Raw genomic sequence first — 17,663 nt, forward strand, 5'->3', positions numbered from 1 at the left:
ATGTCGAAGCAATAATACAATACAAATAAAAGTAATAAAAATCAGGGTAATTAAATTAAAAACAATCATTTGTTGGGAGAATGTTGGGAGAAGATCCTTAGGAAATAATCAATTTCTATCCCAAAGGGAGAAGATCCTTAAGAAATTGATTAAATCTATCCCACAATATATATAATAACATAATATTTCATAAACACATAGCACATAACATATAACATTTAATTTAACAAAATTATCCAACATATATAAATTATTCTAACAAACAACTTAAACTAACAACTTAAACTAATTGATTAAAATTAATATAATTTAAAATTAATCATGCTTCGTAATTAAAAATTAAACTAACAACATATATTAATTGATTAATATAATTTAAAATTAATCATGCTTCATATAATTTAGTTATAAACAAAGTCAATTATAAATTAATTAACTATACATAACAAATAAATCTATTTAATTAACATATAATTAAATACATAAATAAATTCATAATTAAATAATTAAATAAATAAATAAGAGAAGCGTACGGTGGTGGTTTCCGGCGGGTGTCGTGAAGAAGGCGGCGAAACGAGGTCGTCAAACTACAATAAAGAATATAAGTGAAAATTAAATAATTATATATATATAATTAAAATTAATGAGATATATATATATATATATATATATATATATATATATAGAGAGAGAGAGAGAGAGTTACCTGGGCGGCGGCGGTCGCGGTGGAGACCGGAAGCAGCAGCAGGAGGAGGGGGGGTTCTGTTGGTTGCGGCGCAAAACTGAAAAAAGAAGGGAATTGCGTGACCTATATTTTATAAATTACCGACGGCAATTGTAGCGACGGCACAATCGTCGTCGGTAATTGTGTAAAATTAAACATTTAATGCAAATTATTAAATTATCGACGACGGCGCCGTCGGTAATTGGCCGACAATTTCGAATGTGCGGGTCGCCTGAAATGCCGCCGCCGTGCCGCCGATAATTACCGACGGCAAAATCGCCGCCGGTAATTTCGCGCTTTTTTGTAGTGTCTTAACATGTAGTATATATATATATATATATTATAGTTCTAGAGGGATGGGCTACCGTGATAGCACATCTTAAAATAAGAAATAAGAGCAATTTTTAATGTATGAATTTTATGTAGAACACGTATGAATTCGTTGTATAAAGGTATTAATTGTGAAAAATAAATTTTTGCTACTTTTGGGATTCGAACTCATGACTCTAAATCCATCCAACATAATTACGAATCAACCGTAGATCTTGATGATTTAAGGGCTGAAAATGATTTTTATTTTATATCTTAAGAAATGCTCTTAGCCCTTCCCTAGTTCTGCAATTCCAATCATTAAATTATTATCTAATAAGAAAAACATCAAACCTTTGAAGGAGGAAAAACTTATAACCTTTGACAAATAAGAAAGGAGGAAGAAAGTATATCACCCGGCCTCTAACTTGGTTAGAATACTCATTTTAAATTATGTAAGGATTAATTACATATATATGATAACAACACTTTTTAGTTTTTATTCATTTTCTGGTGTACTATATGATGTATAAATTTTAGCACAAAAGTATTACTTTTGTAATTTGTGTGGTTTAATATATAAATCGATTTAAATTGGGTGAAATTAAAATTGATGTGGTTACTAAAAAAGTACACATAAAATTTAGTCGGCTGACCACCTTAAATGATGCCGCTAACGTAAATAAAATCTAACAAAATATGAATATATACATTAGAAAGAAAAGAAACATCAAAATTAAACTAGCTAGCTAGTCATTATCCAGCCCAGAGTGTAGTGTGTATCACCGTGTACCACTCTTAATTTCTTTATTTCAAAATTGTTTTTTATAAAAATAAAAATTATGATTATATTATGAAGTCTAATTAATAGTATTCATCATACTATCTTAACTTTGAATTAATGAACCCAAATAATTTATTATTAATTTAAATAAATTTTAAAAAATAATTATAAGTCATAATTGGATGAGTGAATCGTTATTGCTTATTTTTATATTATGTTAAAATATAATAAATTAAAATTGAATAAGAAATAATTAAAAATTATAAAAAAATTAAGAGTGGTATATACCTATATAGGGGTAAACACTACATTTGAGATTGGGACCGAGGATTCCATTTGATTATCTAGACGTATTAATGATGTAAATGTAAAATACATCATAGTTTCCATGAGAAAGTCGGCGCCAATTATGGAGTCCCACACAAAACATTTGTTTCTTGATGAAGTAATACTATTCCAAATAATATTCTGTTAAACATAAAACACAAGTTGAGTTTCTCCGTATCGTGGCGAGATATCGAAGATGAGCAATTGAGCAGTAGTAGTTCACAAAAAAATTCCTTCTCAAGCCTATAACTAATCCACTTTCACAAATCAATTTTCAGACACACACATAAAAAGAAAACACACACACACACCTGCATCATAAATTTCTCCGAAACCTCAAAATCCTCACCATCCTGTCTGATCAGTTCCCAACCACCATTCTCATCCCACATTTTTCCGGCCATGGATCCATGCCCGTTCGTCCGTTTAAACGTGGAGTCATTAGCCCTGAAACTCGCCGCCGCCACCCGGCCGTCGGGGTCCGGCATCCACCCCTCCGCCACCCCATGCTACGCCAAGCTCAAGATCAAGAACTTCCCCTCGCAGACCGCCCTCCTCCCGCTCATCAGCGGCGCCGCCGCCAGCCCGCCGGATTCCTCCTCCGCCGCCACGTGCTTCGACCTTGACCCCGACGCCCTCCGTGCCCTCTCATGCAGGCCCGTCGTCGCCCTCAAAATCAAGGTCTTCAGCGGCCGCATGGGCCGCACGTGCGGCGTCACCAGCGGGAAGCTGCTCGGATCGCTGCAGCTCACCGTCAATCTCGCCCACGCGCAGACCCGCGCGTGCGTGTACCACAACGGCTGGATGAAGCTCGGCGGCGGCGGGGACCCGGCTGCGAGGCTGCACGTGACGGTCCGCTCCGAACCGGACCCGCGGTTCGTGTTCCAGTTCGGGGGCGAACCGGAGTGCAGCCCGGTCGTGTTCCAGATTCAAGGGAATATCCGCCAACCGGTTTTCAGCTGCAAGTTCACCGCCGACCGGAGTAACAGATCACGGTACGCACCCCCGGCGCACTTTTAGAGATGAATCTGCTAACGTAGGCCGTGCTCTAGCTGTGGGACCCTCTGTCGTTGCCTGCCTCTCTGGCAATGATATAATCCTTTCTGGAATTTTTGGGGTCTGGCCCCACTTTAATAATTTTTATTGCTAAATATTAATGTTTTGGTAGCATTACCTATATTAGAATAAAAACATTCATAATTTTTTTGAAAGGAATAAATGTTTATAATTTAGTCATGGATTATGATTCTTTTTTACTTTTTTCTCTTTTTCTGAAGCTGGGATTTCTTGTTGTTGAAAAATAGTCTGCGATAATGTGAAATCTGCATGTAAATTTTGTCAAACTAGCTAGAGCCTTTACCAGATATATGTGCTTTTGATTAGATGAGAGATGAAATATTTGTTAATTTAGGTAAATACAAAGTTATAACTATATTAATTTATTTTCTGGTAGAAAGGCAAAATCGATTATAAAAAAGAGTAAGTACGTAGCTAGTAATTTTAATGAAGATTCTTGATTCAGAAGCTTGCTTTATGGGTAAATCGCCTAATCAATTTCCTGTTGGGATCTGATGATTGTGCGGTCAAAGAGACAAAAATTAAAGCCATGTGGTTAATTAACTGTCTTTGCCACCACCGTCGATTCTCTTTCCATGTGCAAAGATCTTGTCCTAAACTCAATCTTCTTTAATTACCTTCATATGCATCTCCTTTTTTAATTTGGGGATTAAAGATTAACGCACTTCCAAACAGTATTACATTATAAGCTTAGTTATTGGTGTCGTGATGAGTGATGAATGCAGAAAATAATTTATTTTTTCTCCTTTGGTCCCAAATTTACAAAAGAGGATTAATTTAATACGAACAATCTGTATTGACAACTACACTTTTTGTTTGGTAAATTGAACAGATCCCTTCCCACAGATTTCAAGACGAACAGCAAGAGAGGGTGGATGAGAAGAACTCTTTCAGGCGAGAAAGACAGAGTAGGCAGAGAGCGCAAAGGGTGGATGATCATAGTCTACGATCTCTCCGGCTCCGCCGTGGCCGCCGCTTCCATGATCACTCCCTTCGTCCCGTCCGCGGGGTCCGATCGCGTCTCGCGCTCCAACCCGGGGGCCTGGCTGATCCTCCGCCCCAACGGAGTCTCCATCAGCAGCTGGAAGCCGTGGGGCCGGCTCGAGGCGTGGCGCGAGAGGGGCCCCGTGGACGGCCTCGGCTACAAGTTTGAGCTTGTAGCCGAGACCGGCGGAATCCCCATAGCTCAAGGCACCATGAGCGTGAAGAAAGGTGGTACATTCTGCATCGATGACTCCAGCAAGGACTGCGCCATGAGCTCGATGTCGCCCGTTCGAGGATTCGTGATGGGATCCAGCGTGGAAGGCGAAGGGATAGTGAGCAAGCCGGTGGTTCAAGTGGCCGCGCACCACGTGACCTGCATGGCCGACGCCGCCCTCTTCGTTGCGCTGTCCGCCGCCGTCGACCTCAGCGTGGATGCGTGCCGCCTCTTCTCGCACAAGCTGAGGAAGGAGTTTAGTAGCGACGACCACGACTTGTTCCCTTGAATTCAACTCTAGCTAGCTATAATATCAAGTGTGTGCTTATCATCTCATCAAATTCAATGATGAATTGATACTAGAGTGTGGAGGACGAATTGGTCCTTTTTTTTCCCAAAAGAATTTGGTGAGGAATAGGTGTTGGAGTTTTTGTATTCTTTTATTCTTTTGTGAGAAATAATTCTTTCGTATTTTGTAATCGATATATAGTTTTCTTCTTCAAATATGATGTCTCAAATACTCAAATTGTATAGATTCTTTAATTTTGTTTGTAGACTCACTATTCGGAATGAGATTCAGTGTACCACACTTTATGTCCCATTCTGTGTCCCACTTTCAATTTTATTTATTTTCTTATATATTTTTTCTTCAATTTCAACTTTATATGCTTTAGTTTAATTTTGTGATTATTAACTAGGGTTTATTCTATCAATCTAGGATATATCATTATTTTTTATCATTTAATTTCACTTTTATTAGTTAATAATAGGTTGATAAATTCAAAGTCATGGTATATACTTTTTAAAAATTTTAATTTTTTAGAATAAAAATTAAATATAATTCATAGTATCATAATAAATTTTATTTTTATAAAAAAATATTTTTAAAATAATAGATATAAGAATGGGACACAGTGGCACACATAAAATTGTGGGATTCTCATATGTATTCGAGTCAGTATTTGGTTACGGGACTTTATCAATATTGTTACTTATCTTTAATTTTTTATATTTCATATATAGTAGTACTAAATGTTACTACTTGTTGGGCCTAAATCAACTATCCGGCTAACACCAGGCTGTGTACGGGCTTTTTTAAATTATAATTTGGGCTCGCAAAGATAATAAAGAAGTTATCTTTAATGAGAAATTATTATACTCAAGTTTATTTTATTTTATTTTTGTTTGAGAGCATCATTATACTCAAGTTTATCATTATCAAACAAAGTTTCTGTTGGATTATGACCATTATTATAAAAAGAAGGTATCGTTCACTGGATAGTACTCCTACATATTTAAGAAAATTACTGAAACCGCTCCAAAATGTGTGTAGTGTAGATATATATATATGGGAAAGAACAAATAAAAACTTTTCATATTATAGAAATTAAGAATCAATTCGGACCATTAATTTTTATATGATCTATAGTTGTTATAAATCAATGTATTAGTTTTTGGATAATGGTCGTCCCATGGATTAAATGGCCGTCAATTTAATATTCAAGTTACTCCATTATTAAAATAATTGTAGTAATAAGTGAGTCGCATTGTGCACCGCGGTGCTCCTTGTCGAGGCAGCCAAGCTCGGCTCCACATCTGAGATTGGATTTGGATCTTCACCATTAGTCTTTGATCCTAACCCTTAATTATATGTAGTTGGGCCCATTGGTGCATTTGTTTCTTGTAATAGCTCTCCAGTGCTACTGGACTGTTTCTGTAACAGCTAAACATGAGCTTGATGGGCTTAATTATCTGTGACACAATTTGTGCAATCCACTATCACCCCACATGATTTTCAAGTTTACCAGCTTGTTTACATTATTTTTTTATCATTCTTTTTCAAGGATTGATAATAATTCTTTATTTCTCTTTAAGATGACTCGAACTCTTACTGATCGAAAAAAAAAAGAACTCAATAATATATTTAAATATGTACTCTCTCAGTTTCATTATAAGTGGTTCAAAATTTTTCGACACGAGAATTAAGGAGAAGATATAAATTTGTTAAAACTGGTAGGGCTTACAGTTTAAAGATTAAATTTTTCCATTTATGAAAACATGTCACTTATTGTGGGACGGTCAAAATGAAATATAAGTCACTTTTAGTAGGACAGAGGGAGTATTATTCAGTATAAAAAATAATTTTAAATATTACTCCCTCCATCCCTAAAAAATTTGCCTCTATTTTCTTTTTGGGATGTCCAAAAAAAATTTCCCAATATTATTACTTTTTATTTTTGTACATGACTTCACCATCAAGTTTACAATTACAATTTTTAAACATTATTTTGTACGTGACTCCACGATCAAATAACTTTTTACTGATTTTTATTAAAACGTGTGTCGTTCCCCTTGGGGCAAACTTTTGAGGACCAGAGGCAATAATATAATTAAGATCTACTTCATTTGTCCCATAAGAGTGTACCCTTATTTCTATTTTGGGACGTCCCACACGAGCGTACATTTGTCATTTTTGGACACTATTCCATCACTTTTTCAACTCCCAAATACTCATCTAATATTTTATTAAAATTCATGCCACTAAAAGTAATACACATAAATTATACTCTCTTCGTCCACAAAGATTGTATGTTATTACTATTTTGATTTTCATCCGTCCATAAAGATTGTGTGTTTTTCTTTTTGAAAAATCTCTTTTATACTTTAAACCTCATTTACACTCAATATTTACAAAATAATGTCCCTTTATTTTTACAATTTAGTGAGGTCAATACTACTTTTTAACACTAAAATTATATCTTCTAATTTTTTTATTAAAATCCGTATCCTCTGCTCTCCACCACACATTCTTCGCAGAGGGAGGAATAGTTGCTACGAGAGCTTAATTCTTACCCGAACCCTAAGAAGGTTCCCAAAAAATGGGGTGTGGACCGTCTGGTAAACAAGGGAAGGAAGCAAGAACAGGTTACTTCAATTTAATGCGAAGCGATAAGTGAGACTGCCCATTCACGTGAAACTGTCTATTTCAATGTTTCCCACAGTACACCAAATATTAAAAAAATCTACTAATGTTACTCATCTTTTCCAAACTCATGCCTCAATCTGCACCTGCTTAAATAATACTCCAAGGCCCACCCTTCATGGCTTCATCACAAGTACAGCACCATACAGTTTTTAAGTTTCAGCTAATAATTCTATCAATTTTGTATCTTCTTTAATCAGCTATCTAAATTCTTGTTTGCCTTAATTAGGTCCTCACATTTTACGTCCATTAATTTCAAATAATTAGGTCATGAAACTTAGTTCCACTATTATATCTTCAATTAATAGCCACTCAAATTGGATGCTAATTATATCACAATGTACAATTCCAGTACTTAATACAAGTATAGAACCAACGGCAATTTAAAAGCTCAATTACAAACACTTAAAGCTTGAATATCCAATCAAATCAAAGCAAAAGAGCGAGAATATCCAATCAAATCAAAGCAAAAAGCAAAAGAGCGATAGCTCAGTTACAAAAAAAACACACACACACAAAAGTTCAAAAACTCTATTTCCATAAGTTTTCGAAGTTTAATTTGAATTTTTGATTAATAAGAGTCTCTACTTTGATGGTTTAATCAGAGAAAACACGTGAACACAAATTGCCATAAAAAGTAATCCAAATTCGAAACACGTGACATAACAGAAGCAAAATTACATACATACATAGTGGCACTATCTACTTTAGCTTTGTCTTATCCAAAATATGGCTGCGATCGAATCTTCATCATCGTCGTATAATTCCAGAATTTATGGATAATGCATGTCAAGGAATGGAATTGGACAACCCTCCACATATAAGAGGCTTGAGCGACGGAATTCTGAGGCAACTGAGGCCGCCGCCGGGCACCGCGGAGCAGTCCGGCTGCGGGCGCTGCATCTCCTTCCCGGGAATGCAATTGAAGGAGAAATCAAATCCCACATTCCTAAACAGCAACCTATTGCAATTAGGGCTGAAGCCGGAGAAGAAATTGGCCGCCAGCGTCAAATTGAGCAAACTCCGCAGCGAGCACACCAAGTCCGGCAGCTCCCCCGACAGCTGGTTGTGTGCGAGGTTCAGAACCTCGAGGCCGCTGAGACACGACAGCGAGTGCGGCAGATGCCCCATCAACGAGTTCGAGCTCACGTCCAACACCTGCAAATCCGACCACATTCCGACCCCCTCCGGAATGCAGCCGGTGAGGCGGTTGTTGAGGAACAGGATCTCCTTCACGCCCATGTACCCCAGGCTGAACGGGATGGCGCCGCTCAATCTGTTGTTGGCGAGGTTGATCGCCGACGCCGGCGAGCTGCCGAGGTTGGGCGGCAGCTCGCCGTCGAAGAGATTGTTGTTGAGGAAGATGGCGTCGAGGCTCTTGTAGAAGAGGCCCTGCGGAATGGCGCCGCTGAAGGCATTGTATCGGAGATCTAAGTAGAGCAAATTGGGGATGTAGAGCACCGGGGTCGGGAAGGGGCCGGAGAAGCGGTTGTTGCTGAGGTCTAATTCGGCCAGCGACGAGAGGTCTCGGAAGGAGGGCGGGACGGCGCCGCTGAAGCGGTTGGTGTTGAGGTGGAGGATGCGCAAATCGGTGAGGAGCGAGAGCTCTTTGACTAGGCTGCCTTGCAGATTTGCATGGTTTAGGTCAATGGAGGCGACGGTTTTGGAAAGGGGATTTCCCATGAAATCGGTGGTTTCTGAGCAGAAGATGCCTTTGTAGGAGCAGACGTCGGTGCCGGCCCATGAGCTCGTGATCCCGAGCGGGTCGTCTGTGATGGCGGATTTCCATGCCTGCAGGGCGATGTAGGCGGGGCCGCCGCCGAGCATTTGGGCGGCGTTGGTGGTGATGATGGAGAGGAGGAGTAGTGCCGGGGGAAGCCAGCTGTTTTCCATTTGCAGTTTTGATGAGTTCTGAAAGTGAAGGTTTTAAGCGGAGGAGCATTGATGGGTAATGTGTTTGGATTTGTTTTGTAATTAAAGGTGAAGTAGAAAGGACTTTGTAATTGTGTTGTATGCATTTACTGCTTATTTCTGTTTGTTTTGTTGTGATTTTGGTTGTTGAAGCCCAAGTAATGATTTGTTGGATATTTTTTTAACAAACTACAGTATTAATGCATGCCTTACTATGTCGATGTTACTACTAATACGTGCTACATGTCAAAGGGTGATTCTATTCATAGCCCTCCTTTTATTCCTTACAGCCCCCTTTTAAAATATTAATAATAATTAATTAAGAATTTACTATTTTACCCTATATGATATAGCCCCCATATTTTAAATAAATGATTTAATTTAAATAAATCTCAAAGAATAAATACGTATAGCCCCTATCGTAATGTGAAAATATTTATAGCCTCTATCATAATCTGATAAAAAAAAAATACGTATATACATATATAAACCCTACAAAGAACTGTATAGCCCCAACTCAACAATTTGAGAACACGTGAAATTCTGAATAATTTCTCTAATTTTTTCTCGTAGTTTAAAACTTTTTTAGAGTTCTATGATGCAAAGATTGGATGAAAATTCTGGAATCAAAGATAGCATATTACAGGTACGCATAATTTTTGTATCGATGAAGTTTAGAAAATATCAGCCCCAATTCGATCCAAAAAAAAATATGTGAGCCGCAATTCTTGACTATAACAATTTGAAGTTGTTCCATTATTTCAGTACTTTGATTATATTTACGAAGAGACGTGAGGTTATTTTTGCTCACCAATCTCCATTACTGCTGCTAGCAAAATCAGACTCTATACAAGCAATATGGTATTCGTGTTTTAACATATCAAACCTGCTTCTGAAAACTAAAATCCTCTTCTGAATTTCATACATCCACAGTTAAGGTGTAATTAACAGAAAAGAGAATTTTGCAGAAGGGAAAAACTTGCATTATATTCGGATGATATGATTACAAGGCAAAGAAGCTATATTTATACTACAGCTGATAACAAACACACGCACAAAGTGTGATGCCAGCTCAGTAACAAAAAGCAAGTAAAACTAATTAATAAAGGAAAAAGCTATCTTATTATGTGTGCATACAACACGAGCATGTGTATCCACATCCTCTTTATTTCTTCATTCCAACACGCCCCCTCAAGATGGAAGATAGATGCTCTCAAATCCCATCTTGCTCATAATACTTCGCAAAGCTGGTGCTGGCAAGGCCTTAGTTAAAACATCCGCGAGCTGCAGAGTGTTTTTAACGTGAAGAGGTTTCACTATCCCTGCCAAATACTTGTCTCTAACTGTGTGACAATCAATCTCTATATGCTTTGTGCGCTCATGAAAAACTGGGTTGCAACAAATGTATACAGCAGCTTGATTGTCACAATACAACGGCGAAGCTCTTGTCTGCTCAATCCCAAATTCTAGTAACAAATTCCTGATCCAAGTAACCTCGCAACTTACTTGCGCCATGGCCCTATATTCTGCCTCGGCAGAGGATCGAGAGATGGTGTTTTGCTTCTTGGATTTCCATGAAATAAGAGAAGAACCAAGAAAAACAGCAAATCCTGTGACTGATCTTCGAGTAGTAGGACAAGATGCATAGTCCGCATCTGAAAAAGCTGATAGATGCAAGCTTGAATTTTTGTCAAAGAACAGGCCATGCCCAGCTGTGCCTTTCAAATATTTGAGTACCCGCTCTGCAGCAATCATATGTCCCTCGCAAGGTTTTGACACAAACTGACTTAAGTTGTTCACTGCAAAGGTTATGTCTGGCCTCGTTAAACTGAGATAAAGCAATCTCCCAATCAACCGTCTATAGGAAGTAGAATCAGTTAATGGAGAGCCTTCCTCAAGACTTAAATGTTTACCAGACTCCATTGGAGTAGCAGCTGGTCTGCAATTCATCAATCCAGTATCTTTAAGTAGATCTAGAACATACTTCCTTTGGCATAAGTAAATCCCTTTATCACTGCGGGCTATCTCCAAACCAAGAAAGTAAGATGGTTTGCCCAAGTCTTTATACTTGAAAGTTTTTCCCAAAAATTCCTTAAAAGATGAAACTAAACCATCATCATTACTGGCCAGTAGAATATCATCAACATACACCACTAAGCCAAGAAATTTACTCCCTTCCTTTTTATAGAAGAATGAGTGATCACAAGCAGACTGTTGTAAGCCAAAAGCACTCAAGGCCTCAGAAAACTTTAAGTACCATTGCCGCGATGCTTGCTTGAGCCCATACAGAGACTTAGTAAGCTTGCATACTGAACCAGCTGGATAAGCATTGCCCCCCTGATCAAGCAATCCAGGAGGCAATTCCATATAGATATCCTCCTCTAGATCACCATATAAAAAAGCGTTGTTGATGTCGAGATGAGTAAGAGTCCAACCAGATATAGCAGCCAAAGACAACATGAGCTTAACAGTAACAAGCTTGGCAACTGGTGAGAAAGTATCAAGAAAGTCGACACCGGCCTGTTGGGTGTAACCCTTGGCTACAAGCCTGGCCTTGTACCTGTCCAGAGTACCATCGGCAAAATACTTGGTCCTGAAGACCCATTTACACCCTATGGCAATCTTATCAGGAGGTAAGAGTGTAACAAACCAAGTATTATTCTTAATGAGTGCTTCTAATTCAGCCTGCATTGCCTTCCTCCATTCAGCATACTTAGAAGCTTGGTGATAAGAGGAAGGTTCGGGAATAGAAGAGAGGGAACAAATGAGCCTAAAATAGGCTGAGGATAGTCTAGAATAAGAAATATATTGGTGAATGGGATAAGGAGAACAAGTGAGTGCATTACAGACATAGTCAGAAAGATGTGAAGGAGGTTTAACTGTTCTGCCAGATTTAGTGGTAGGAGCAGGAGGAATAGGAGGAGGTTGGACTGACCTTTCCTGAGTAGTGTTGTCTGTCGGAGGAACAACAGGAAGAGTAGAAGGAGGTTGCAAGGGAAGCTCAACAGGAGCAGGAGACTCAGCAGGAAATGTAAACTGAGGATCAGGAAAAACGGAGGGAGATATATGTGAGTAAGGGAAGACATCTTCATGAAAAGTGACATCCCTACTAATGAGTATTTGTTGTGTGTCCACAGTAAGAACCTTATACCCTTTATACCCAGGGGGATATCCCAAAAAGATACACTTGGTGGCTCTAGGGGAGAATTTTGACCTATTTCTGTCAAGTGTAGAAACAAAACATAAACACCCAAAAACTCTTAGATGAGAATATGATGGACTTTTACCAAACAATATCTCAAAAGGGGTAACACTATTAGGCAAAACAGAAGATGGTATGCGATTGATGAGATAGGAGGCAGTGTGTATACATTCCCCCCAATAAGAGATAGGTAAATGAGATTGAAACAGAAGGCTACGAGCAACATTCAGCAAATGCTGATGTTTCCTCTCAACTCGAGCATTCTGCTGTGGAGTGGACACACAAGAGTGATGGACTATAGTCCCATGCTGAGTATATAACTCCCCTAAACCAAATTCAGGACCATTGTCACACCTAATGATCTTAATATGTTTCCCAAATTGAGTAGCAACTGTATTAAAGAACTGAGTAAGAATGGATCTAACATCAGATTTGAATTTCATGAGGAAAGTCCAAACGAAACGGGAACAATCATCAACAATAGTCAAAAAGTAAGAGTAACCTTGCACAGTGGGGGTTTGATAAGGCCCCCATATATCACAGTGAACAAGATCAAACACTTCTTTTGATATATGTTGAGAATCAGGAAATGACAAACGTTTTTGTTTAGCTAAAGGGCATATCTCACATAGAGAATGCTTACAAGAGGAAAGAAACAAAGATTTAGACAACAGCTGAAGTTTATTGAAAGATAAATGACCTAGTCTATGGTGCCACAAATCGGCAGATACAGTATTGCAGACATGAGGTATAGGAAGATTGATGGAGGAAACTGGTGATGCTTCTAAGACATATAGGTTGCCCATTTTGCTACCCTTCCCAATCACAGTCCCCTGTAAAGCTCCCTGAATCACAAAAGCATTATGTGTGAAGAGAACTGAACAGTTAGAGGAAGTAGTGAGAGAGCTGACAGAGATAAGGTTGTAAGAAAAGGAAGGTACACACAATACAGATGTAAGCTTAAGAGTGGAAGAGATAACTATAGTGCCAATGCAAGTAACTTCAGCATTACTACCATTCGGCAAACTAACATGAGTGTTTTTGGCTGGTGAACAATCAATAAAAAGTGTGGAGTTGTTACAGACATGGTGTGTAGCACCTGTGTCCAGTAACCATAGGCAGGAACTCAAAGTAGAACAAACAAGGGGTTGGAGAGAAATAGTACCACTGAATGGAGGAGAGGCAGTAACTGAAGGAGAAACATCTCCAAAATTGTAGACATCAGCTTTGGTAGGAGCAGAGATCTGCTGTGCAGGTGCTGGAGAAGAGGACACCTGCATTTGAGTTTGCAAATATGATATCATTTTAGCCATATCTGAAGTAGATAAAGCAGGAGATCCTTGAGGGAAAACCGCAGCTTCAGGAGCACTCATTTGATTAATGGATCTGTTTCCCTCAGTAGAATACCCTTGAGATTTTCCTCTACCTCTACCATATCCAGGAGGATAACCAATAAGCTCAAGACACTTATCTACAGTATGACTGGTTTTACCGCAATTTGTACAAAGGAATTTTCCTTTTCCTCCTCTACCACGAGCAGTACCAGTCGCATTGATCATAGATCCCTGAATTTCAGTACTTATCACAGGCGATTGTTGCTCAATAGACCTCTGTCTCTCTTCCTGTAACACTAACGCAAAGATCTTTTGCAAAGAAGGAAGAGGAGTAGTAGATATTATCTGAGATCTGATCTGCGAGTAAGAAGGATTCAAACCAATAAGGAATTGCATAGAACATTCCTGCATTTGAAATTCACTCCACTTGCGAGAGCTATGGCATCGGCAGCTATCACAAGTGCACCACCGTGCTGGTTGAAAATCTTTGTATTCATCCCATAGAATGCGCAATTTCGTAAAATAAGCGCCTACATCCTCTGATCCTTGCTTCAAAGTGAGCAATTGTTGTTTTAACTGGCAAATTCGAGCAAAATTGCCCTGAGAGAAACGATCTCTTAGATCGCTCCAAATAAGAGAAGCATCATCAATGTACATGATGCTCGAGCTGATCTCTGGTACAACAGAGTTGCGAAGCCACGAAACGACCATGCTGTTGCATCGAAGCCACTGAGCATACAGCAGATCGGAATGAAGAGGTCGCTGGTGGGGTGCCATTGAAGGAGAAGAGAAAAAAAATCAGCGGAAGATTATTGCTCTGGATACCATAACAGAAAAGAGAATTTTGCAGAAGGGAAAAACTTGCATTATATTCGGATGATATGATTACAAGGCAAAGAAGCTATATTTATACTACAGCTGATAACAAACACACGCACAAAGTGTGATGCCAGCTCAGTAACAAAAAGCAAGTAAAACTAATTAATAAAGGAAAAAGCTATCTTATTATGTGTGCATACAACACGAGCATGTGTATCCACATCCTCTTTATTTCTTCATTCCAACAGTAATCAAAACCAAATGCCAAAAATCGCAGGGGAAATAGGCATTCTGATCATCAAAACTCAGACATAAATGCTTAAGTGGTATTCATAATTAAAATCAAATTGGTACTGTTGCAGTAAACCAAATATGATTGTGGCGATTTCAGACTAATTTAAACATCCAAATTTATAATGACTGCCAAGTTTTTGACCGGGGCAAATGGGGGCTACGAAGGCAAATGGGGGAATGGTGGATATGAATGCAAATGGAGTCTTGAACTGATACGCAATAATTAAATTTGAGAATGGGGGCTATGCTGATAAATCTGGAAATGGAGGCTATAAAACAGGGGCTACGAAGTTGAAGTGATAATTAATTTAAAGTTTAATAAAATTTGGGGCTATATCATATAGGGTAAAATAGTAAATTCTTAATTAATTATTATTAATATTTTAAAAGGAGGGCTGTAAGGAGTAAAATGGGGGCTATGAATAGAATCACCCCATGTCAAATTATGACACTCCCTTCAAACTGGCCCGGTCTCCCGTCCACGGCCGCCACATATACCAGTCAATAAAAGTTATTTGCTTCGTCCCATTTCCCTTGACCTAATTTTTTTAATATAATTAAAAAAAATAAAATTAATATATAATAGTATAAAATATGTGGATCTCATATTTATTATAGTACAAATTTGTTACTAAGAAAGAAAACATGTCAAGTTGTGTGACTACCCAAAAAAAAAAAATAGGTCAATTATATGCAAGTGATGTGGAACGGAAGGAGTACAGTTGTTTAACTAGAAGTGATGTATATTCCAATAAAGACATGATTTTTCCAAATAAAATTGTTAATAATGTGTATGTTGGTCTAATGGTGATGAGATTAATATTTAACTTATGTGAATGTTGATCTATCAGTGTGATTAATGTTTAATGTTTAACATCTTGGGTTCAAATCACATGATTTTTAAAATTATTTAATTCTCCTAAAAAAAAGTGACAGTTGTTCTAAAAATATTAATTAGCAAATATCTTACCATTTATCTATTATATATAGATGAACTAGATCAAATAAAAATTATTTCTAAAATATAAATTAAGAATCATTTTCATTGATGAATTAATACTTTACTAAATAAACCAGGGGGCTTAGCCCACTGGCCACCAGGTCCTCACTTAAGTGAAGTGACCCGGGTTCGATCCCTCTTGGGAGCGAATTGGAGATTGGAGATATATGGTGGATTTGGTGAATGGAGAGATAAGGTGGTTCTTGGAGTGGATGGGGAACTAACTACTAACATCTAACATGACTTTGCCCGATCAAAAAAAAAAATACTTTACTAAATAAATTTATGATCTATATCTAGAAAACTACCGTTGTATTAATAAATCGATAACAATTATTTTGTGGAATATATACTAAATACTCTTTTCGTCTAAAAAAAAATCTAAAAGTAAATGGTCTAATTTTAATTAAAAAAAAAATACTCCTTTCGTCCACAAAAAATATAGCACTTTTGATGGGCATAAGTTTTACTTTCTCCGCCCCACGAATCTTGAATCACTTTCTTTTTTCGGCCATCCCACGAATCTAGAGTCATCTATATATATATATTAAAGCAAAATAAACTCTATCATGTGTGGCGTTGTAGAATCACTCTGTTTCAATTTTTCTCAATTCTCATTCATTCTTATTTTTTTTCTAAATCTCTAATAAATCTTCACCTCTAATTAAACTCCATCCATTAAAATGTCTCTCTCTCTATATATAGTGTTATATATATATATATATATATATATATATAGAGAGAGAGAGAGAGAGAGAGAGACCAATTTTACGTATTTCACTTCTAAATCAATTTATTTATTTGAAATATAAATATGATTGTATGTTTCTTTTAATACATGATAGATGATTATTTGAAATATAAAACCATATATGCAGAGTCTCTTATCTTTCATGTAGTCATTATTCATAAACATCTACTAAATAATTCGTCCTCTAGTTTTCTTTTTATTAGTCACACTCATTCAAATTAATTAACTACTCTATCATGAGAAAATAAAGTTTTCGAAAATACCCAATATATATATATAATAGCAAAATAAATTATATCCTATATAGCGTCGTATAACCAATCAATTATAATTTTTCTTAATTCTCATTCATTTTTATTATTAATAGGAGCCTATGTGGCATATCTAGAATCTCACCATTTTGAAAATTCACTATTTTTCTTCATTTTCATTTTGTCACAAGAAACATCTCTTATTTCACATTGATTTTTAATCAAACTCCATCTTAACTAAAGACTATATAAATATTTGTGTAGTCTCATTCTTTATATATTTTTACCATTAACTTGATTTGGTCAATTAACTTTTAGTTGGCAAAGTAAATAGTTAAAATATTAACTAAAAAATTAATTTAATTTATTTAATATTACTTTGGCCAATAATTAAATTTATTGAATAATGTGAGTCCATATATAATAAATTAATAAATTTGAGTTTTATTATATTATTTCTTTTTATAATAGGAAAATGGGTTTAGCCTATGTGGTATATCTAGAATTTAACCATTTTGAAAATTCTCAGTTCTCCTTCATTTTTATTTTCTCACAAGAAACATCTCTCATCCCACATTGATTTTTAATCAAACTCCATCTTGATTAAAAACTATTTAAATACTTGTGCGCGTGCTCTCTCTAACTGTGCTGGAATGCAATTTTCCTCTACGCGTGCTCTCTCTCTCTACGCGTGCTAGC

The 17,663-nt window shown here is 37.1% G+C and overlaps 2 protein-coding genes across 2 annotated transcripts; one reads left to right on the forward strand and one right to left on the reverse strand.

Annotated features, from left to right (window-relative positions):
* The first annotated feature begins 2,215 nt into the window (after nt 1–2,215).
* Nucleotides 2,216–4,923, forward strand: LOC130985961 (uncharacterized). The gene is made up of 2 exons (XM_057909201.1): nt 2,216–3,139; nt 4,054–4,923. Exons 1-2 carry the CDS (start codon nt 2,547–2,549, stop codon nt 4,706–4,708), a joined length of 1,248 nt encoding a protein of 415 aa, XP_057765184.1. The 5' UTR covers nt 2,216–2,546; the 3' UTR covers nt 4,709–4,923.
* Nucleotides 4,924–7,998: 3,075 nt separating this feature from the next.
* On the reverse strand, nt 7,999–9,534 carry LOC130985966 (leucine-rich repeat extensin-like protein 4). Its single transcript, XM_057909215.1, has one exon. It carries the CDS (start codon nt 9,293–9,295, stop codon nt 8,192–8,194), a length of 1,104 nt encoding a protein of 367 aa, XP_057765198.1. The 5' UTR covers nt 9,296–9,534; the 3' UTR covers nt 7,999–8,191.
* Nucleotides 9,535–17,663: the final 8,129 nt, after the last annotated feature.

Source organism: Salvia miltiorrhiza, chromosome 1 (genome assembly GCF_028751815.1).
Source record: "Salvia miltiorrhiza cultivar Shanhuang (shh) chromosome 1, IMPLAD_Smil_shh, whole genome shotgun sequence".
Lineage (NCBI taxonomy): Eukaryota > Viridiplantae > Streptophyta > Magnoliopsida > Lamiales > Lamiaceae > Salvia > Salvia miltiorrhiza.

Bases quoted from the DNA above. Each gene is read 5' to 3' on its own strand.
- LOC130985961 (XM_057909201.1), top strand. From the start codon at position 2,547: ATGGATCCATGCCCGTTCGTCCGTTTAAACGTGGAGTCATTAGCCCTG. The intron at 3,140-4,053 runs GTACGCACCCCC...TAAATTGAACAG, and splicing joins GACCGGAGTAACAGATCACG to ATCCCTTCCCACAGATTTCA.
- LOC130985966 (XM_057909215.1), bottom strand. From the start codon at position 9,295: ATGGAAAACAGCTGGCTTCCCCCGGCACTACTCCTCCTCTCCATCATC.